Here is a 23,247-nt window from a genome sequence, read left to right on the forward strand (position 1 = left end):
CAAATTTGTTGAGGTATCCACTTGTACTTATTTTTTGTTGGTCATATGCAGGATGAGAGCGTAAAGTATAAAAATGAGGGTCACTTAGCACTTCCGGTTCCGGAACAGCCCTACCCCACAGTTGAGGCTTTTCTCAGGAACAGGAACCGTAAGTCGTAGATGGCATATATTTGTACACTACGGACGAATAAAGTGGCCACACTAGCGCATTTTTTTTTAATTTTTGTGGAAATTCGCTAAAAATATGAAAGGAAAGACGATCTTAGAAACCTGGTTTATCATTACAGCATTGCTGCAATGAAAAATTGAAAAGTCATATCTGAATTAAGTACCTAATGCGTTAGCGTAATTGTGTTCCTCAATCCTCATTTTGTAAATTTGCATCTTACACCATCGCATCATAGCTAAAAAGGAAGAAGCGTCTGCCGTAGCAATCCATTAAACTAACTAGAAAGACGCTACGTGTATCTACGAAATTTCCGTACCAAATAAATAGGAATTTGCGCTTTTAATACATTTGAGTGTAAAGCGTACACATAAATTTGAATATTAAATCTCAACTAACTTTATTAACGGTATATTATTAAAATTTATAGGGAGAGTCGCGTACTGTAGATGGCGCCTAATAAAATTAGCGCGTCTAATATACAAAAATTATTGGCGAAAGTAAATTATGACAAATGTAGTTAAGGTGAAACTTTTTGAAATATCCTCCCGCAATTGGCGAGTCACGTAATTACTAGATATGGGAAAACTTTCAAAGTTATGTGGCTGACGTTTGTGGAGGGGTTTCGGAAAAACTTGGTATACCATTTAACATGACCTAGGAGAAGCTTTTCGTACTTATTTTATTATTAAATCATACCGTAGGTACGAATTTCGAATAGCCTATACGCAGTGCGGGTGATTATTTTGCAAAAATACAGTTTTGATTGGCACCAATTGATGAGGTAATATTCCTTTTGACACCCTTCTCACCTTAAAACTTTTTTCACTGCCATGTGTCCGCCATTTTGTAATTTTTTTCGGCTTCCCGTAGGACTGGAAGGTGCCGACGTGGGGGAGAGAGGTTGTTTCATTAAAATTGAGAATCGGGAGAGTCTTGAATTATTTTTTAAACAACCCAGGGGCTTTTTCGAAGATTCTTCTCCAATTAATCAGTAGTTCATGGAAAACGTTTTAGACATTTTTCAGATGTTGATTCAGATGTTTCAGATGATGATATAGAGAAACAGGAATCTTTTAACAGAAGTCCTTGTCAGAATTTTAAATGTTTTACGTGTAACAGGAGTTTTCAGTCCAAAAGAGGAATAATAATAATTCATACTCGTAGAATGCATTCACAAACTAAAGTAGTATAAGAGCATAGTATATGAAGCAACGTAAATTCCATCTTGAAGGGAGCTTAATAGGTATCCCAAAAAAATGCGTTTTAGAGAATATCGAAGTAAAATATAATCAAAAAAGGGATCATAATGTGAAAGGGGTGCAAAATAAATTTCTAACTGAACGAGTCTGGTGTGTTGTATCTAGTTTTTTGAAATTTTCAACTGCTGCAGTCACGATGGAATATTAAAAAAAAATTACCAAAAATATGTCCAAAATGTATTCATCCAGATCCTGAACAAATTTTTAAGGTTTCAGAAATGAGAATTGTAAAGAATGTCGTCTTTTTTTAGGATGACGTCTTACATGATTTCTAAAAGATTTTGGGGAACGGTTTCGAGGGAGGTTTTTAGAAATATTTATAAACATGCTTCTACTAAGATTTCAATTTTAATATTTAGGACGATTTTAATTTTCTAACCTAAAAATTTTAATATTTTCACAAGGTTTTTAAGAACAATTCTAGATAAATTCCTAGAAAGACTTCTAATGAGATTTCGAAATTTTTTTTTAAATGTTTCTTAGATCCCCAAGAGCATTAACAACGGTTTAGGTTCTTTCTTGATAGCCCTATGTAAAAACGCGCCAAGCTACGAGATGATCCTTTGAAACCCTCTCTAGCCCTGTGCTGGGTTTGGCTGTCTTGAGTTATTAATAAGTTGTTTACAGTTGCAACTGTAAGTGGAAGAGCCGGCTCTTGACACCTGTTTTGAGGCCAGTCAGGCTGACTAATCGGCTTTCTCATTACCTTCCGTTACAGCATCAGCTTTGTAGCTGAGCGTTAGAGCGTTGGGCTACAAGACCGAAGGTCGGGTGTTCGAACCCGGGCTTAGGTAGAAATTTTTCATCTGTGTGATGGGAATGTTTTTAGATCAGTTTCGAGTATTCTGACGGCCACTCCGAATTAGGTTTTCCTGCAGTTCTCCTAATTCGTAAGGTAAATACCGGAGTATTATAGAACAACTTAAGACCTTCTGCAGAGGCACCTCTCAAAAGCATTATGCAGATCAGTCTGTAATTGGGCGTAAGTCTGTTGAGGGCTTAGAACAAGAGAGACAATAACTAAAATAAAATAAATCACATAAAAAAGTGGAAGAACACCTGGTTGCGATGTCGTCCCTAAGTGAACTTCGCTGTTTAGATTTACATCTAATAAGGACGTTATTATCAGAGAGGAAAACCCATAACTGAGCCTCCCCCCCTCCCCTGGTGATTAGGTTAGCCCGGTCCTTTTCCTCAATGCTGAAAACTATCAGCCTCCTTTGAACCGCTTGATCGCCACCATGTCGTCAGGTTCACCCGGGACCCAGATGCAGCCTTGCGGAGCCTAGGAAAGAAGTTTTCCTGCACTACCTTTAGGTGTGCAACCTTCCACAATTATTGCAGGTTACCAACTGCCTCCTTCGACCACTCAAGGGAATGGTTGCACGATATTCTTAGGATCTCGGCTGAGGGCGAACAGATGCTGGTCAAGAACTTTGGCCAGGTGATCTTGTACTTTATCAGCCTGGTTAGTCGTTGGCTAATTTGGGTTGCCTTTGGTTGGGGCTGTGGTCTGCCTTTCTGCGTCTGCGGTTGGGCCGGTGTCATCTGACCTCAGCTTCTTTTTCTTTCCACCTACCCGTTCGCCCGCCCGACCGGAGTTAGCTCTAGGGTCCTGGGTCAGGGATATTGTTGAAGCTTTGTGACCTGTAAAATAAGTTGAGGGGTCTCCTGGGGCGCTCCATCTGGTTTATTAGTTTGATCAACCTCCATGTCCGAAGAGTGAACCAACCTACTACGGAGAGGGTATGTCTCCACTTCAGAATCCGTTCGTCCGCTATTACGGGTCGCCTCGCACAGCACGAACACGAGGGTGTTGTCTTTAGTCAAGATTCACGGAGCCGTCGTACTCCTTGATCACTGAACCACTCAAACCCCACAACCACGACAAGGCAAATCACTGAGAGTCAGGTCTGTTTCATTCCTCCGACACCCTGAGGGATACCAGAGGCGGGCTGCTCAGGGTTTCCTGGCCCTTTACAGCCAGAGAACGGGAATGTAAGAATGGGTAGAGATTAAGGATGGGAACGGAAGGAACTGAGTTAGACTACTGGTGGAAGCTACGTACATCTGAGGAAAACCCTCTAACAAAACCACAAACAGAACAGTCGACCGCGGGATTCGAACCCACAACCTCCCGAATAGCAGTCGGCAATGCGATCACTGCGCTACCGACTTCGGTACACTGAGAAGCGGTGCGCTACCTTATAAAGTCATATTCGACGTTGGGGATGGTTTTTCCATTGCATGGGGAAAATGCATCACGCCGTGCTGATTTTACTGCTAAGACGACGTTCTTAAAATTAATCGGTTCGGGTGCAACTTCCTTGAATGTGAATTTTCCTAGGAGCGACTTCCTGGCGAGAGAGTATTCCGGCGGGGGCAAATTCTACGTTACAAGGTTCGTCAACGTACTAGACAGCCCTAGCCCCCTCCCTTCCTCCTCCAAAGTGTGATTTTTCTGAGGCTAATACTCCGAGGGCGAATCGTTCGGTGGGGAATTATCGGGGACGAATGTTCGTACAATTTCTTGTAAACGACAAACAATTTTCAATTTGAATTATGAGCTTCTGGGGATCATTCGAGGGATCATTAATGTTTGGTTGGAAACTAATTTGTGACAAATTTTAGATTCGACAAGTGCCTAGGCTTACTTTGATTTTTTTATGTTTTTAATTTTTAACTGGAGTTTTTGAGGACATCCGAAAAATGTTACTTAAAAAAATTATTCAACACAGAACGTAATGCCGTGTAGCAAATTTTAAACGATGGGCTAACCTCCATGTTTAATAAATTAAGGATTTATTATCAAAGTATTTCTATAGGCTTCAAATTTGCTGCACCATCCTTACATTGTATTTTAAACAGTTTTTTAACGAGCTCGAAAAATCCAGCCAACAATAAAAACATCAAAAAATTGAAGTAGTTTGAAATTTTACACGTTTACTCAGTTTTTCATATTAAGGAGTAAGTACCTATGTATTTCATCTTTCTGAATTCAAAGTAAATAATATTTTACATTATTATAAGTACAGACTCGCCAGTAGAAAACGTTATCTTAAGTATAAATGTTAATTATGGGATTAGTTATTAATTTGAAAATAATATTGTCACTTTCATTATAAAAAGTCTCCTTCATCAAGTTCTTTCAAATCAACTGTCAATTATAATGAAACTTGATAACGCCAGCTTCAATAGAACGTGTCACACGCCCCCACATACGCCGAAAACAACGCACAATTATTCGAAACACTTCTACTAGCGGTAAGAACACATGTTGTAATTAAATCTCGTCCGTTAATAAAACTTCTTATCGCAAACGACCAGATGTGCCTACTTTAAAGCATCTTAACTAAAGTGAACAAATTGAAACAGCAGTCAAATTCAAACGAAAAATAATACGCTTGTGCTTATTCGTAAATAATCTTATCGATTTGCACTTAATAACTTGAAATATCGTCATATACAGGATGTCCCGTCATTATTTTTGGTGTTTAGACCGAAATAACGTTGTTTATTAACTGTAGTGTGGTGGTGGAATTTCTAAAATATCGTGATATCCATCGATTATAGACAATGTCTGAATAGGATCAATTTTGCACGTTAGTAACGTGACATTTGATCGTTTAAGTTTGGCTTGATTAATTGTCATTTACTAACAACGATTAAAAAATGCATTCATATTGAGCAATCAATACAACTGCATCCATTGATACAATGTACCTAATGTATTAATGAAATGTCATTTATACAGAAAGGGATAAAAGGGTTGGTTTCGTATCGGCGACAGTAAAATCGTGAGAATTTGTAATAAATGCGCCCGTTTTTCGTGTCGGCTTTAAAACTTATTCTAAAGTAGAAGAAAGTAATTTGTATTCCTCCTGTTTCACATCATAAGGGCAATGTATTCTGCACCAGTGAATATGCACTTTTGAGTTACGGCCGGAATGTCGATACGTACAAAATCCGAGCACGTTCCTAAGAAAAACATTGACTCAACTTCCATACGGCTCGGAAGCTCGGTATATAATAATAATTTCGTAAATTCGGTTTTACTACCGAATGGGCCGTATCAATCGATAAACAATAAATTTCGCAACCCTTTCGAGTTTACGAGTTGCCGTGTCGGACCGAATCAGTTTTCAGCGAGAAGTGTCGGCATAATGAAAGCCCTGTCACAATACGTCTCGCTCACTTCAACAAGCGAAGGTTAATCCAAACTTTAAAAAGAAGAAAAATGGATCGAGTTTTACAAAATGGCCCTTAAGGCGAAAAATTTCCTGCCTCGCGCCGGCATGTTGTGGAGTAAGAAAACGACTATAACGTTTGTCGTTGCCAAATCGCAATGGCTTTTAACCTCCGACCGCGGAAATAACATCTTGGCTATCGATTCCCCACGGGAGCAACTTCTTATGTAGTTGGAAAAAGTTGAGTTCCTCGCACTGCAAAAAGCTCTGATCGTCCGATTGCTTTAGAAATTGGCGTGTTATTCGCTTCTGACCGCTGGGGACTCGATAAATGGATGTGTTAGGTCCATAACATATTATTCCCATCACAAATCGTGCTTTTACTCGCTACTTCTCGTTTGTTACGTCCATCTACGATACTTTCCTATCAAATTTTATACCTCCGCAAAGCCCTTCGCTAATTCCAATCGGATCGATACGAAGTGATACAAAGTTTAATATTCGGCGGCCGTAATTAAAATCTCACAATTAATTTGTTGCTCTTCCACATGAAAGCTCAAAATAAACCAACGAGTCAAAATAAAAGAGTTTACTTTTAATACCGAATACCTGCTGCATTGCAATAGGTTTTCATTTCTTTGTAGTTTTACCAAAATTATTTACACAACGCATTGATGAAATTAATTAAACCACTTTATTGCCGTGCTTGGGTGTTACTATTTTGTGGTTGTAGTACCTAAAGCGATGCACCAGTTAGTGGAATTCAACTAATTCAGTTATTTTGAGTTCTGAAACTGGCTGCTCACATCTTGTCCCAGCAGTGTATCTCAATTTTTCGAGCAATTTTTGGACTACAGTTTCTGAGATTTGATCCCATATTTTTTTAAATGTATTTTATTTTCAGAAAAGACTTAAAAGCTGCTTATAATTAGTCAATATGCTTTAATAGTGTTAAGTGACGCGCCTTTTAGGACTTTCAACGTGTCCTGGAGAGACTCCAAATGACTAGACGTTAAGGGTTTTTAAGATCTCATCAACTTCTTGACTTAATAGTAATAATAGCAATAATCTGAGTCTCTCAGAGTCTTCTAGATGATTTTAGGGCTAGTCCTCAAGAGCTTTTTATCCTCTTTACAGATCTTTTTGAAAAATTTAAAAATCCTTCCTGGAAATCTTCTTGAAAAGCTTAAAAGAATTTTCAATTTTTAGAATTACATATTGCATACGTCATAAATGGAAAAGTTGTTACCAATTAGAATAAATGCCGACAGATAGAACTTGATAAGAATAATCTTTAACCAGCCTTCAAAAGCTCAGTGGTAGAGCATTGGGCTACATAGCCGGAGGTTGGGTGTTCGAACCTGGGCTGAGATCTGTGGCAGAGTTGGGAATTTCTTTAGATCAGTTTCGAGCATTCTGCCGGCCACCCCGAATTATTTTTTCCTGCAGTTTTCGCTAGATAAATACCGGAGTAGTATAGAAGCAGTGACCTTGTGCAAGGGTACCTCTATAAATCATTATGCGGGTCATTCTGTAATTGGGCGAAAGCCTGTTGAGGGCCCAGAACAAGAGAGGGATAATAAATAAATAAATAAAAAACAAATAAATTTAATTTTAGTTTGAAATAGTATGATTTCAGACGTAGAAGCGAAAGGTTTGTTCTGAAACAAGATTCGTATTTAACGTGAGTTAATTTTCTATGTATATTGTAACGTACATTTAATTACGTACGTATTACGTTACTAACAATCAAACAATAAATTTACAACAGTCTTAAAATGGATTAATTTATAACAGTAATTACAATTTATCATAATAACAAGAACGCATAGAAGTAGGAACTAAATCGAAACACAATTCGATTTGCTTTTATAGCAAACAACATTCTTTCTTAGAATGTTCTGGAGTGTTAAAGGACGCTTCAGAAGGTTCTCGAAGTAACACGCCATATTTCTTGGAAAGACGTTCAGTACAATATGAAATTTGACAATTTTTGTGTTAAGTGTAATCCAAGAGAAAATTGAGTTTGGCCACAACCGGTCAATTTAGAGGTTAGTTAGAACTGAAGCTATTTGTGTTTTTAGCGCATTACCACAATTGAAAGAGTAGCTTTTCTTAGAGTCCGTTTGGTTGGTTTTTTGTTCCTGATGTACCATACCTATGCATACTGTTCAAAAAAATAATTGGGTAGGTATCCACCATGATGCCAAGCCCATATATACTCAGGTATTAAACTCTTGGGGCACTCCTGAGTCAGGAGTGTCCCAAGAGTTTAATATGGGCTCTCTTCTTTGTGAGATACTGCTATCAACAACTCAAAGATACCTCAAAAAATTCTTTATTTTAATTTTTTCTGTTATTCGGCCCGTTTTTGTTAAAAAAGTTTGATGTTCTGTTAGTTACCTATAAAGGGTGTTTTTTTGGGAGCTTTCTGGAAAACTGAAATAGGTAGGTATTTGAAAATTTCTACTTAGGAGTTACTCTGAAGGCCGAACCGATGTAAAATATTTTCAAAATGGTCGCACTTCCGGAAATACCGCAAGTAGCTAGTAACTTCGTTATTTTAAATGGCAACCCCTACTTTTATTGCATTTTTGAATTCTACGTAAAATTAGTTCTTGATACCCACATATCGAAATTACAAAATATTTTTGGCAATATCTCGTTAAGGCGTTAACCAAAAACATAGAAAGTAATTATTCTTTTAGATGTGAATTTTAATGCTCTTCAAATAAAATAAATTTTTCCTCTAAAATAATTAGGAAATTAACATTCTTCAAATTTACATGGGATTTCCTATGCCCCACCTGTCGATGCAACACGCTGTATATCTTCCAAATGGTTAATGCTAGAAAAAAAACTTCTACGTTTTTTTGTAGGAAATTTAATGAGCTTATATTTTGTTGATATAAGTAGTTGTGAAAAACTTGATGGTTTTTGAGATATTGCGGAAAAAACCAAAAAAAAGGTCCTAAAATTCAAAATGGTGGCATGTTGCGCCCCCCTTCCCCAAAATATGGGGTTGTGGATATGTTAAAGAGGAAGGTCCAAAGAACATTTCCACCAAATTTCAAAACTGTAAGTTTTTTTAACCTACCTTGACTGGGCTATTAGTGGAAATATTTGCAAACAAGTTACGGTCACTCGCGACCGACGATCGCGCATTTTCCTCGCACAGAATCAGTAATAACTCGGGAAGGAAATGACCAGTCCAAATAAACTTTTGTCGTTCTGGTGTCTGGGTTGTACAGGGTGTAAATCGAAAAGTGGAACATAGGCGTTTAACATGGGAAATTACTTTTTCTTATTTAAGATTAGAATATGAAAACCAGGAAAACCAAGATATTTTGAAAAATATAAGAGATAGGTATAGGACATTATTATCAAAAGCTGAAGGTTTTTGGAAGAGCTAAAAGATGACAGAAAAATATACAGGGTGTTCCATTTAAAAAGTGAGATTCTTTAATGTAAAGTTTTGCAACTTTGGACCTACCAAAAAAACACCCTGTAAGCTATTTTTTTAATGTTTCATAGTAGATGTATTTGTTTGAATTTTACTTAACCCAGGATAAAAGATATAAAACCTGGAATCAAAATTATAAGTAATAATTTTGACAATATGCTGACGCTTGCAAATGGCCCAATTTTTCTTACAAATGGAATTATCTTTAAAACTAGTAACTTTTCGGATATTAACCATATAATAAAAAAGACGTACAATTATACGAAGAATTCAAAAATGCATTCAAATACAGGGGGTTCTATTTTTTTAAAAATGTACCATTTTGGCGCCCTACTTTGTGGGTGCACCCTGTATAATTCCAAACATTTTTAAAATGTGGAGAATATTCAACCATATCGTAATACAAAAGCACTCGATCGGAAAATCTTATCTTCAAGGCATTCTGTTACTATGCGCAATCGTCGACTCACCCTGTAAATGGTTGGGGGTGCTGGATGGTGAGCAAGCAAATGCTTCTTCCCATCCGTTCCACGTAGCCTCCAAGTGATTTCGTGCAAATGCAAGAAAGGGTGTATGAGTGGATGCTCCTCTAGAGTAGGGGGCTCGTCTGCTCGGGGTTATTATATCTGGGCACAAACACTACCCCCGTTGAAATACAGGAGTCAGACGAAGAAGACTATGTGGACGCCCTCTCCCTGCTCTTCGGCCCCGCTGGATTTCCTGAACAGCGACGGATGTGATTTTTCGTTAGACCTCCCCCCCCCCCCTCTCTCTCTCTCGTTCGTCGTCGGATCATTGCCATATTTAACAATTTTATTAAACGAAACAGTTGCGAACCTATATTTATGTGAACTTTTAGTCAAAGAATTTTAGCTCCTTGCGTATGTACATCCATCACAATTAGGGGTCGTAAGTTGACACGAAAATTTCGGCTTCCTCTCCTTTCCGTTTTTTAACATAAGAAAAGAACTATTGCGTTAAAGAAAGTGAAAACTTTTGGAAAAAAGGATAGCCCTATCTCGGACTTTGCCATAAAAATTAAAATATGAAATAGATCCCTTTTATAGGTTTTCTAATTATAGTTTCCGCTATTATTTTATAATGTTCTTTTTCTTAACAATTTAAAATAGAGAGTGGCCCAACGAGAAGTATACAGAGGGCTTTTAGGGTATTAAATTATGAAATTTCGAAAAATCCTCGAACACATCAATTTTGTATTCGAGGGGGACAACTTTTGGAATACAAATCACGAACCCAAATCTTCACCCCTCTACGTAGGGAGCTTAACCCCTAAAATTTTAAATGGAATCCTATGGCAAATGGCACATTATTTGAAAGCCAATTTAATCGTGATTACTAATCTGCTTTGCTTTTTAAATTCTATTGATTTGTTTCAGAGATAATTCGCATTTGAAATGGTTTTTTCTAAAAAAAAAACAAAACAAATGCGATCTAAGTCACCTTTATTAAAATTAAATTTTAGGGGTTAAGCTCCCTACGTAGAGGGGTGAAGACTTGGGTTTGTGATTTGTATTCCAAAAGTTGTCCCCCTCGAATACAAAATTGACGTGTTCGAGGATTTTTCGAAATTTCTAATTTTAATACCCTAAAAGCGCTCTGTATACTTCTCGTTGGGCCACTCTGTATATTCCTTTTGGTACTGTTACGCCTTCTATGTAGTTTTTTTTCGTAAATCTGTTTAATTTAGATGTGGTTAGTTGAGTGTTATACGTTTCATTTACCTTACTTCGTTCTTTTATCGCTAGAGGTCACACTATGTACCTTTCTGCTCTATCCCTTTTTATTTAATTTTACCTTTCGTATAAGCTATACTTGTTTCTTTTAGAGAATATTCTGCTTTCATAGGGGTAGCTTGTGAATTTTTTCTTAATACACCATTACTTTTACTTGACTTATGTCTACCTGAACTGGTATTGGGTATTATCATAGTTCATTGGAGTTTTTCTCTCTATTTCTGATGTGTTGTGGCTGCTCCAGTGAAGACGCTCAGCGGATTTATATTTACAAGTAGTTAACTGTACAGATTTGGCTCAGCATTATTCTTAACACGTAATATTTTTAGGGGTTTGTCTTCTCTCATTGTGCTCTTCTAAGTTTTAAATGTAATTACCTTTGCTCAAAGTGAACGTAACAAACTTAAATATCGATATCTTGAACTACCCTAGACGATAATCATATACCACGCATATTTTCAGACACAGTCCGCTTAATAGATAATCATAATGAACCCACTAAATTAGATAGAAATCTGAACGAACCAACTTTAAAAGAAAAAAATTCCAAAAAATTATTATCAGACAAATGGTGTTTACTTATACGTAAAAAGGGCTAGCCCCACATGGTATCGATTTGAGGTATATTAAATGCGTCACCTAATGCATTATTTTCCATACGTACGTCTGCAATTACGAACCATCAAAATCATTAGCCGAAGTGTACGTAATTTGATACGCAACCCCCTGTCATAGACGCCTAAGAAAAGTTTCGTAATGTTTAGATGGCGTGATTCGACTTTTCCCGAAACGAAGCGCGCTCGCTCTTTAGTTTAAACAAATTTCGTTTTGGCAATTATACGCGCAATTGATTGTAACGTATGATGGCAATCGCAGTTTCCGACTTGAAATTAAGTGGAACGTAAACGTTTACGTTTAATTTTAGGGACATAAATTTAGTTTACGTCACATTTGGGAGTAGCTGCAGCAGATGCGTTGCAATTTCAATTGAACGTGCAATGGGTGTAAGGCGAATAAAAATTATGAGGTTCCACGGAGTAGAAAGGATCAAGGATCATAGGATGCTCTATGAGGCTTGACGGTTTTTCGAATTGAGATGTCGGAGCGAAATTTGCTGCTGTGTACCAGCAGTGCACTTTACTTCCACTTTGATGTCCTGACACGTAAATCCTTATACGAGCAGATCCTTCAATCAACTACTTTGTATCTACTGTAAAATGTACGGTTTAAATAAACGGGCTAACGATCATTTTAACTTTGTGCGCGTCGAAAATGTCGCTACCGGTTCGATAAATTGAACGACAGTGCCCATTATAGCTTATAACAGGGTAAAACCGCACAGTTCACGTGCTAAGTAAAGTTAAACTAAATTATTAATAGACCCTGATTCGGGTGAAAACGCTTTGGTTACACTTCAGTTCATGCATTTGTCAAACTACATTAAATTTCAACGTCCGATTCTGAACGGGCTTTTATCTCAAATTTTAACTGAAATTCACATTTCACTTCATTAAAAATTATCGGACCCCATTTTGAAAACTGCGCAGCGTCACGTTGTCACGATATTAACGTTTGAATAAATCTTCAACGCGGTAAATATATAAATTGCGAAATGACCATGCTAACAAAAGCGAAAAGATTTATGTCTCGAGTCGCCGTAAACCTTTCTAGCAAGTACAAAAAATATATATAAAGGTAGATTCCAGAATTAATCTTTTACTTGGTAGCGCCGAGGCGGTCGGCTGTGTTTTTTGGGTTACGCTTTGTTTATAAAAGGAAAGGGATTTACTTGAGAAACTCTTAAGCAAATCCGATTGATGCAGTAGAAATAACCGGGTAACTTAAATCGTCTTAACTTCGCGATTTCATTAAAATATTTTCATTCTAATCAGGAATATTTTGTCGCTTTCAAAAGCTGACATCCGACCCGATGCTAATAAGACATGAATAATATAATCGACTGGTCTTACGCCTCAAAAATGTCTACGTCTTTAAATGAATTATTCATTTTCTGATACAAATTATTGGGGCGAAACAATTCATATAATATAATATATGATGAAGTTTGAAAATTGACGTAGAAGCTTTTTGACCCTTTCTCTTCAAGATCAGATATGGCGCCACGCTCATTTCCTTGAGAATCTGAGTTATGAGGGGTTGCATACCCAGTAAGGATGGATCTAAAACAATGGAAGGAACAGGTATTGGCGTTTACTCCAAAGAACTGAACCTCCAGATCACCCAACCCGTGTGCGGACAATTCGCGCCCGGACAATTCGCACCCTGGACATTTCGCTCCCAGGATATTTCGCACCCTGGACATTTCGCTCCCGGATAATTCGCTCCCGGATAATTCGCACCCGGACCATTCGCACTCGAAAAATTCGCTCCCGAATAATTCACACCCGGATAATTCTGTAAATTCTGCGCTTTCGTTTTGAGAAAATAAGAATAGGTAACTGAAACGTCTTTTGTGGAGTAATTAAATACCAAATAGGTATACCTAGTTATAGTACATCTACAACATTAGGTGTAATATTCGCTACTTTTGAGACGCTCTTAATATTAAAACAGAATCAACATATAATACCGGACACAAACAAAGTGATAAGTCTAAAGTTAAAAATATTTACATTATAAGATCAAGATGAAAATAGAAAAAGGAAGTAATTTTAACGCTCCCTTACATAAAGATTTCTTAATGAAGACATAAAAAATTGTTCTTTATTTCTTTAGTTGAAAAGGGTGACAAAGGAAATGAATTAAATTTATTTTAGACAAAACGAGTATGTATAAATGACAATAGAACAATGCATTTCATAGATGGCACTAAATTTGGATAACTATAATTAAAAGTAAATTTGAAAAAACCCCGATAACACAAATTGCACTTCATAAAGAAACAATAAGAGAAATATCCTAATGACATCCTTTCTATTATTTCTGGAAGATGAATAGGGTTTATTACAAGGTAAAAGTAATTAGGTCCGAAAAATCAGGTTTAAGTACGTATGATCACAACTAACTAGAACTTCAACGCCTGTATAGTATCTTCATTCTTGAACGTTTGACAGAGTGGTATTTTAAATTTATCTGAGCACGGGTTTTGATTTTGTGTATACTTTTTTTTTAATTTTAAAAAATTTTATTTCTGGTGGTAGTGCTGCTTATTTTTTTGCGTTATCTTTGTTACAACTATGGTAGGGAATGAACTTAAAGTTTCTTTTTGATTTTCTTACTGTTATTTATTTTTAGTTTGAAGAGATACATGGAAAAATTCTGGCACTTTTTTAAGAGATTGTTAATAATCAAAACAGTAAGGGTTTTGAAAATCTTGAAACGTTTTAGGAACAGGTCGATATTGATGATTTTTTCTTTTAAATGTTTGTAATTATTAAGTACCTATATACTTCCTTTTTAATTTTTGTATGGCATACCTAGTACTAAAGCAAAACCCTTAGCATTGGTAATTGCGCAACAAGGAAGATAGGACATCATTGGAAAGCCTTTCCTTCTCTGAATTTCGTGAGACTATAATTTTTTAGATTTGATACTTTCGAAATATTTTAAAAGTAAGTTGAGGGCGCGCTGTTGTTTATGTCATTGCAAGGATGTCGGGCCGATCACTATGTAATATAGAAGATAACTCGATCGTGCGCAAAATTATGCAGTTGCAAGTGGTATAAAAAGAGAAAACTTGTACCTGCAACGTGGAATGCGCTGGAAATGAAACAACTAAACCAAAAAAATTACATATCCGAATTCAGAGATGGGCGACCTTACCAGCGATGCATCATTTAAGATTTTAAGGGTTGCACTGTCAGCGATGCGAGACAAAGACATTAGTGAGCAAGTTTTATTTTAGACACTGTTTCCTTCCATGATCAATTTGACGTGCCAAAGCGTTTTTTGAAAATTATTTTAATTTACAGAAATAGCTATGTATCGTTTCTAATGCACCACCGTATATTATTTAGCTTCGGAGAAATAACACCAAAATCTCCCCATAAAAATTGTTATAATAATAAATGGGTAGATTTTGGTGTTATTTCTCCGAAGTTTCTTAAGCACCCCATTGAGAGTCATGGATCTTCACAATTTCAGTATATTATTTAAATAATAGCCATATAATTTATAGCAAGATCAATTTTTTTCACGATATTTATCAACATTTTTTGCTTTTTTCGTTACTTTACAGTTCTTATCTCTTTAATTTTACGGAAACTCTCAAGAATCTATTTGTTTTACGTTCAAATATGATTATAATTTACTTGAGATTCTTTTAAGACAATACATACGTATTTCGTTATGTGTCCTTTAAATGGACGACATCGAAGGTTAGAGAACTAGGAAACTTAACTTGCAGCTATTAACAAATAATAATTGTTAAAATTTTATTTAGACTTTTATATTCCTATTGCAATATTATTTGTACGTGCTAAAAGGTTTCCAAATGAAAAAAACCTTGATTGTGAATTGGTACAATTAAACTGGGTAAATAGGTTTAAGAAATGTCAGGTGACAGTTTTGCTGATAGACCGATACCAGCGTTTAGCAGCATCCGTCTACTTGTGAACATGAGTGCATGGACAATTTACATCACGGATGAGTGTCTTTTTACCTTTTTTTTTGTTTTTTTTAAAATGAATTTTCATTCATGGTACCTTTAGCAAGTGTTCTCATGTTTAATACGGAGATTACAATAAAATAAGTACTAAATTCCAGATTTTGAGTGATATGGATGCTATTAAAGTGACCTAAAATCTCTACTGCTTTGATATGGTCCATTCCATTTAAAAAGGTACATAGGATTGTACGTATGAATTCTTGCCTCATAAATACTATTAAAAAAATTATTCCTCTACAAATTGTATAGCTATTATTTAACCAACATAAATATTTAAGTGCTACATTAAAATGCCAAAATCAAGGAAAATATCATCAAAAATGGACTTGTCCCTGAGGCTAAAAGTTGAAATTTGATTTGTTACAAAAAGTTGATAATGGATATGAGATTTAGGCGGTGCAAACTATACGGGCGCGTAACAATGGAGTTCGGTACAACGAAAAGGGGAAAGAGATACATAATCTATGAAGGATACATGTACCTCTTTGCTAAGAACCTTAAACTCCAAAACTGCTCATCATGGCTGTGTCGAGCGAGAAGAGCAAAGAAGGATCCATCGGCTCTTAGTTTAACATGCAATGCCAGGATCTGGGTCAACGATGACAAGGTAAGATTAGCTAAACCGAGCACTGATTTTGGAAGTGCAGATGGTTTCCAGTTTCAAAGCCCTTAATTGGGTATTTTATTAGTTAGGATATCGTCTTTTGACCTTTTGACTTTTTTATACGTAAGTTTCATCGTTGCTTATACCGTCGTCTAATGTTAGTTTTTAGGTTCGGCCCTCCCTTGCAAAAAATTTAGTTTATCAACCTCTTCAAATTTCAATTTTACTCTGGAACCAACCACGGATATGGTCGTTGGCCTTTCCAGTTTTACTGCCCTTTTGGGTTTTTAATTGTTTTCCATCTATTGTAAGTTTTATAGCTATAGTCTCTCCTCAATATCTCTACCATCTTGTAGATCACCTGAAGATGACCGTTGGTCGAAACATGTAGTGTATCACTTCGTTTTATTAAATTATATGGGAACGGTTTAGGGAACTTTTATTCAATATTAATAAATTATCCCATTTAGAGTTTGAACACAAAATGGACGTCACGATTCCAAATTATATGTTAATATTGAAAGTATCCAAATTTTAAATGTAGGTATACGTCTATTACATGCACAAAGTAATAAAACGTGATATTGGTGAGTAATATTGGAGATTTCAAGCTCTGATTTAATTTAATACTTCACAGCCGACTTTCTATGTTAAAAGTCAACCATACACAAAATACCCTCTCAGGGGAGCGAAATTCTGGTGCGAATTGTCCGTGAGCGAATTAGTCGGGTGCGAATTGTCCTACAACCCACCCAACCACTAGCCAAACTTCCTACTATATTCCAGTCAGAGTTGGTAGGACTAACGCTCAGTGCAAAAAAGTTCTGTCCTACAGACACTTGGCCACTGTAAAATCACCTCTAGATTGGTTTCCGAATGTCATCACTCATCATGCACTAGAGCAAGTATCTCATTTTCTGCCTGCCAGCCAGTCAGCCGGTCAAAGTAAGATAAAAACTACACTTTTACAAATAAAAAGTGCAAGTAAAAAGGTTATCGCCCTAAGGCGAGTAACTTCAGTGCATTTTCCATGCACTGATCAATATTTCCCGAAAGGCCATAGCTATTATGGGCGCTGTTTTTCTTTACTGGACGTATGGTTAAAATTTCAAAGAAATATCTACATAAATAATGGACGAGCAGATAAAGTGACTGCAATGGCCTCGGCAATGGCGCACCCAACTACGTTGGAAAATGTGCTAAAAACAACAAGACGCAATAACTATTCTCACACAATTATAAAAGTTGTACTTATACACTAACTAAAGATCGAAAAAAATACTTTCCGAACTCCGTACGAGGGTGCAAATTGAAAGTAGATTAATATTTGATTAACTAAAAGTAATGTAATGTGAAATTCGCAACCACTTTGCAAAATTGTGAATATCCAAAATTTTACTAAATTCGATATAGAACAAAGTTACAGCGGTAGGAAAAGGATGCAAATTTAATCTAATAATAATAATAATAATACTTTATTTGTGATCTATATTTTATACAATAGTCTGTATTAGTGTGACCCGCATTTGCACCCCTTGCAATCATTTCTACGACTTCGACCCCATGCCATAGCTAAATTTGACGCGAGAATTGAAAACATTATAAATTATGTCAATTCTTCGTTGTGTGAAATTAGTTACAGCATCTGGATTGCTTTTTCGACGTTTAAAATACGACGCTAGAAATCAAAGCGACAACTTTTACCTTCTCCTAGTAAAGAACTAACCACCAGGTTAATGTAGGTAGAATGAGGTAGATGCACATCTTTGTCCTCTAATTTTGGTAGAATGAGGTCGAATCACATGATGTCGCCAATGTCGATCTCGCTCAGATGGCGGGTTCAGGTAAAAATGCGATTTTATTCGAGTACTACGTAGACAATAGACAATATCCAGGTAGATCATAACGTAAAAGCAATTTAGGGGAAAGGACGATGGGAACTATACACAAAGTTTGAGCTAAAGAAATTACGTATTAAAGAAAAATGCTGATCGTTACATACATCGCACTGTTACTTGCAAATGCAAATCCGCGAGAAGCGCTTCAATGGAGCAACCACAGGAACATCAGAAAGAGAAATAACTCCAACCAAGTATGGTGACAGCCAAAACCAATAAGCCCTTATCCAGTTAGACAAAAAGTCAGTAAAAAGCATTGGCGTACTGAGAAAAATATACATGCAATCAATATGAAGGCAAAATCACGGCGCGAATGGTACGCGTAAGTAGAAAAAAAGATAAAAGAACTAAAAATCTATTGTAAAATAAACCTATAACACTTGGATGGCCTCTAGCGGCGAAACAAAGAATTATTGTAAAGAAAAATTCCAATTAATCAAAATGTTTCTTTTCAGAGCTACTCGATCTGTAAACTTGAGATCTACACATGTACTGTCCCTGTCTTCACATGCGTGTTTATTTTGAGTCCATAATGCGTACTGAAAGCCCACGGTGGAGCATTTTCGATTTCCACTCCAATTTACTTTCAATGTTGCTCTTGAATTCATTAATATAAATCAAAATGTGCTCCAATTGAGAAATTAAAGTTGCCCCTGGTAGATTCCTCCTAATACTCTCAGAATCGAGAACGTTTTAGGGGGTATGTTCCAATGACTCATCTGTTAACCATATAAATTCGTCATCCTCACTTTTAATCGTTTTTTTTTTGTTAATGCCTTTAATAATACATGTACTTACGATTGAAATTAAGCTTTTTTTATAATGGAGAACAAATAATTTATTATTTCCATTTGTTACAGCACTTCGACTGCCGCAACCACATTCGTGTCATCCAACCCGTCGGCGACGGCACCAGACTGTACCTCTGCGGAACAAACGCCCACAACCCCAAAGATTGGGTCGTTCACGTGAGTACCTTTTATATTTTATTAAAATTTCACCGCCACCGAAACGGTGATGTTTGGAAGTTTTTTAGGGCGCCATAACAAACATGCTTAGTTTTAAGGTTTATTATTAATAAATTTCAAGAATAAAAGTCGACGTTATTAAAACACGACGCGGCGTGTCATGTAATGAAAGGTAATAAGAAGTTTTAAAAGGGATGAGGTTTTCCGAGGCCCAATTACCCACCTGGAGCTAAGTTTCTGTATTAAAATTTCATAAACTTCATATTAAGTCTTCTTCATTAAAGCTTTATATATTAAATTAACTTTCATTGGAGGAAAGCACTTCCACTTTACGTTGTTCAATAAGAATTTAGTTAATTATTAACCCGCTAATGGCGATCGTCAGGTTTCACTCTCTTAATTCTTAAATTTTTATGATCCTTTCCAAGTAAAATGACTTACTCTGAACCTGAAAGTAGTTGCAATCTCTTCAACGACTAGCGCATTTACTAAGAAGTATTGAGATTTTGTGTTTTACAGCATGTGTCATTAACTTTTATGATTCATCAAAAAATTATGGTCTGCTCTAGAGAGATGCATAGTGCCTTCATATGAAGATGATCGTAAACCCAAAGGAAGTAGAGCTCACACCTCGTACTACAATTTTGCTTCGATTAATGTTTAGGCTTGAAGCTTTACAATATTAATGTTTTAAATTTCGAATGTTAAGTTTCAATTTTTGGCAGGTTTTTGTTTTCAATTTAATAAAGGGAGTTGACCTTCCCAAGCAAAATAATTAACTGACCTCCGGATACCCTTTGACATCCATTTTACAGTGACGTACTGAAGATTTCTCCTTTTTTCTCTTTGAAAATGGACTTCAAAACCTGTTTTTCCAGATTGCTTGCTGGCAAAATTAAACAGAAAATTACTACTACTAAGAAACTGATTTTTTCTATCAAATCCAATGTTAATGGATTAATAAATCGTAAAAATACATGCAATACAAATAGCTTCCCAGAGGTTGATATCTTTAAGAAAACTAAGAATCAAGTGTCAAGTCGCTTTTAGTATATTGCGATAGATTAATTGTTCAAGTGACCCATTTTTTGCATTGAACTTCTAGCGAGAGGTAATTGATTTAATGCCAAATACTTACACGTAATTAGATTTTCTTGTGCACTCAAAAGAAGTGCGCGCATTCAATTTTATTAACTGGCAGTACATTTCGCATAACGACATTCAGAAATTTTCAGCGTATTTTCCCTCGACAACATTTACACATCCAAAAACGATTTGTTTTAATATAGCGCAATATCGCGCATTACGCATGAATGCGCATTTATTTGCTTGACAATTATAATGCGTAGGGTGAGCAATTGAAAGCAAGATACGTGCCCGTTTCTCTTTGAATTTGAAAACGCGATAAGGGAGGGAATGTAGCGGAACGAATATCAAATACTAATATGACATTTTCGAGATTAAATTTAAAATAAATATTTTGGTCTCGGATTTGGGTATTTCGTATAAAGGACGCGTCACGTCAAAGAATACGAGATCTCGACATTTATTTCGTCAAACCTTTTCCCACCAAATGCCTATACTGTGGCAATGAGCATTAAAAATTCAGAAACATTAAGAGCCCTTCTCCTCGTGGCTTTAAGAAGGGATTCTTTTATTGATTTTACCTTTATGCAAGTTCTGAATAATGGAAAATGTAAATACGAGATTATGTCGACTCTGTCGGAATGGATAGGGGTAGGTTTTCGTGGAGATAAAATTTCTACGCTTGATTTTTTTTAATTGCAGTCGAACCTAACGCATCTGGGCCGAAACACTTTCGTTCCGGGAATTGGAATGGGAATAGCAAAGTGTCCATACGATCCTGCCGATAACTCGACCGCGGTATGGGTGGAAAAGGGAAATCCTGGCGATCTTCCCGGGTTGTATTCTGGTACGAATGCCGAATTTACGAAGGCGGACACGGTCATCTTCAGGACGGATCTGCATAACCTGACGACCGGCAGAAGAGAGTACAGCTTTAAACGGACCTTGAAGTACGACTCAAAGTGGCTGGATAGTAAGTGACTTTCTTTTTGCAATTTTCGCGCTCGTTAGGTACCTCGGTCTAATCGCGTCGTGAGATGAAAGTGCGTTTGCATGTAGTAGGTACATATGACGCATTAACTAACTTTTCCCATCTCGCGTAAAGCGGTAATAAGAAGTTTATAGGTGCAGAGATTCCCTTCGTAGTTTCTTTCACTGCAAATAGACTTCGGTGGAAAACGTGGCGAATTTTATAGCGGAACTCTGATAGTAACGCCATTTCCATGTAAGTCCCGAAAGGTTTACGTTTCTATCGCTACGAGGTATACTCCTTGCACGGCAATCTAAAACTCATCCTTTCGGCTTTTCCTTCCCCTTGCCATGCACAAGTCCTAACTTTGTTCCAAACCATTACCCCTAATGCAGTTCTCAACTACTACAACTACATACATCTAATTTATCGGAAACAACTCATAACTCGACAGGAATTTAATAAAGGGCTATGGAGGTATTTTCCTAAATGAGAGGGAATTACCCTTACCTGGCGCTATTCCGCAAATGCCATCTTTATTATCGCCCCCTCCCCACAAATTATATTGTACACATATTGACCGCGTAATATATGCTCTTGCGTTAGTTACCTAAAAGGATCTCATAAATGTTAAATATTATTGAGAACCGCTAATTTATTAGATGGGAAAAGGACCCGTCGCTTAATGAAGGAATATTACAGGTTCCAGGACCGTTGGGGATTTATTAGGCTTGTGTTAGAACTAGTCGATTTCCAACTTGTAATTAGGGAGAGTTTTCTAGTTAACTATTGACGGTTATTAAATGGATATTAATGTAATTGTAATTGGCGAAAGTCTAATAGTTCGCTTATTAACGTTAAATGAAAGAAAAACCTCTTAAAATGATGGGATCTCTAGGAAAATGGACAAATTTATGCGACAGTACGTTTCGGTTCAGACCGTTTTGATTTTTTGTGACCGTTTCGATTTGTAACGGATTGTTACAAATTTTCCTTTTTCTCCTACTGGTTGATTAAATTAGGGGTCGTTCTTGTTGTGTACTTATATTGATATGCCGCGGGTGCTCGTCGGTCAATAACCCTCTTCTGTCCTCAAGGATAAGGGGCAAAGGATTCAATAAACAGTCAAATTTCTTCATTACGGTTTTTATTTTCGCCTTTACTGTAAGAGAACACATTTTAGTAAATGGGGGAGTTGAGGCGAAACGATCTTGTATGGTAAATGGTTAGACCACATTCATACGCAAAATCATAATAATAATAATAAGCCATTTATTTGTACATAAAAAACAAAATATTTTTCACTTTAAACTTAAAAATTATTACACTACAAATAAATGTATAAAATCTACGGAGTTTCATTCACACAAACATGGGTACATTGGACATTAAAAAGAAAAGAGAGAAAAAAAACATATCAACACTGAATTCATACCTGCAGCAGATATCTAAGTTTAAAAACTTGTTAATATCTTTTGTCAGGTGCAAGGTGAATAACTTGATCATAGAATTTAAAAAAAAAAGAAAAATAAAATTTAAAAAAAAACTAAGAAATGAAATAAAAATAAGCTAAAAATAAAAATAAATAAAAGGACTAATAGTTAAATTAAATTTGAACTAAAAGAATGTTTCGAACCTCTTGTATACTCATTGAAGCACAAATTTTTTTTACATTTTTCAAAAATGATTTATTCGATAGAATAAAAAACGAGGAGATATTGTACTTTAGTTGAAAATGGTTACCTATAGACCTTGATTACATGAAAAGTGAAGTTTTTTGTGCAATTTGTTTGTTAACTGTTATATTGTAAGATAAACTTAAAGTTTTGAATCTTGTAGTGTAGTTGTGAGTAGGAACATTAAGCAGTGTAGACTTGCTTTTGTAGATGTATTTTAATAAGGTGAGTATGTAAAGATGATAAATAGAATACAACTTAGTTTCTTTAAAGAGTTGTTCTGATGATAGCATTAACGGTTTTCGAAATAATATTTTTAAAATTAGTTTTTGGACAATAAACAAACGACTCATGTAAACATCTGGTGTTGACCTCCATGTTAATATCCCATACGATATTATAGATTGACATACGCCGTAATAAATAATTTTCTTGGAAGCGACACTCATTACACTGTTTATAGATTTAAAAAGATATATTAGTTTCCTTAATTTGTTGGTTAGGTATTGAATTTGAGTATCCCACCTTAGGCGGCTGTCTAACATGACCCCCAAATACTTCACAGTATTACATTTATTAATTTTTA

General features: G+C 36.1%; 1 protein-coding gene across 1 annotated transcript in view; it reads left to right on the forward strand.

Moving 5' to 3' along the window:
- Positions 1-20,996, forward strand: part of LOC116164015 (semaphorin-2A-like) — a 174,041-nt gene extending 153,045 nt beyond the window's left edge. The window contains exons 4-5 of the mRNA XM_031478141.1: positions 18,822-18,929; positions 20,718-20,996. Coding sequence (XP_031334001.1) covers positions 18,822-18,929; positions 20,718-20,996 — 387 coding nt within the window. The remainder of the gene's footprint in view (positions 1-18,821; positions 18,930-20,717) is intronic.
- Positions 20,997-23,247: the final 2,251 nt, after the last annotated feature.

This window comes from Photinus pyralis, unplaced genomic scaffold (genome assembly GCF_008802855.1).
Source record: "Photinus pyralis isolate 1611_PpyrPB1 unplaced genomic scaffold, Ppyr1.3 Ppyr1.4_LG2, whole genome shotgun sequence".
Classification (NCBI taxonomy): Eukaryota; Metazoa; Arthropoda; class Insecta; order Coleoptera; family Lampyridae; genus Photinus; species Photinus pyralis.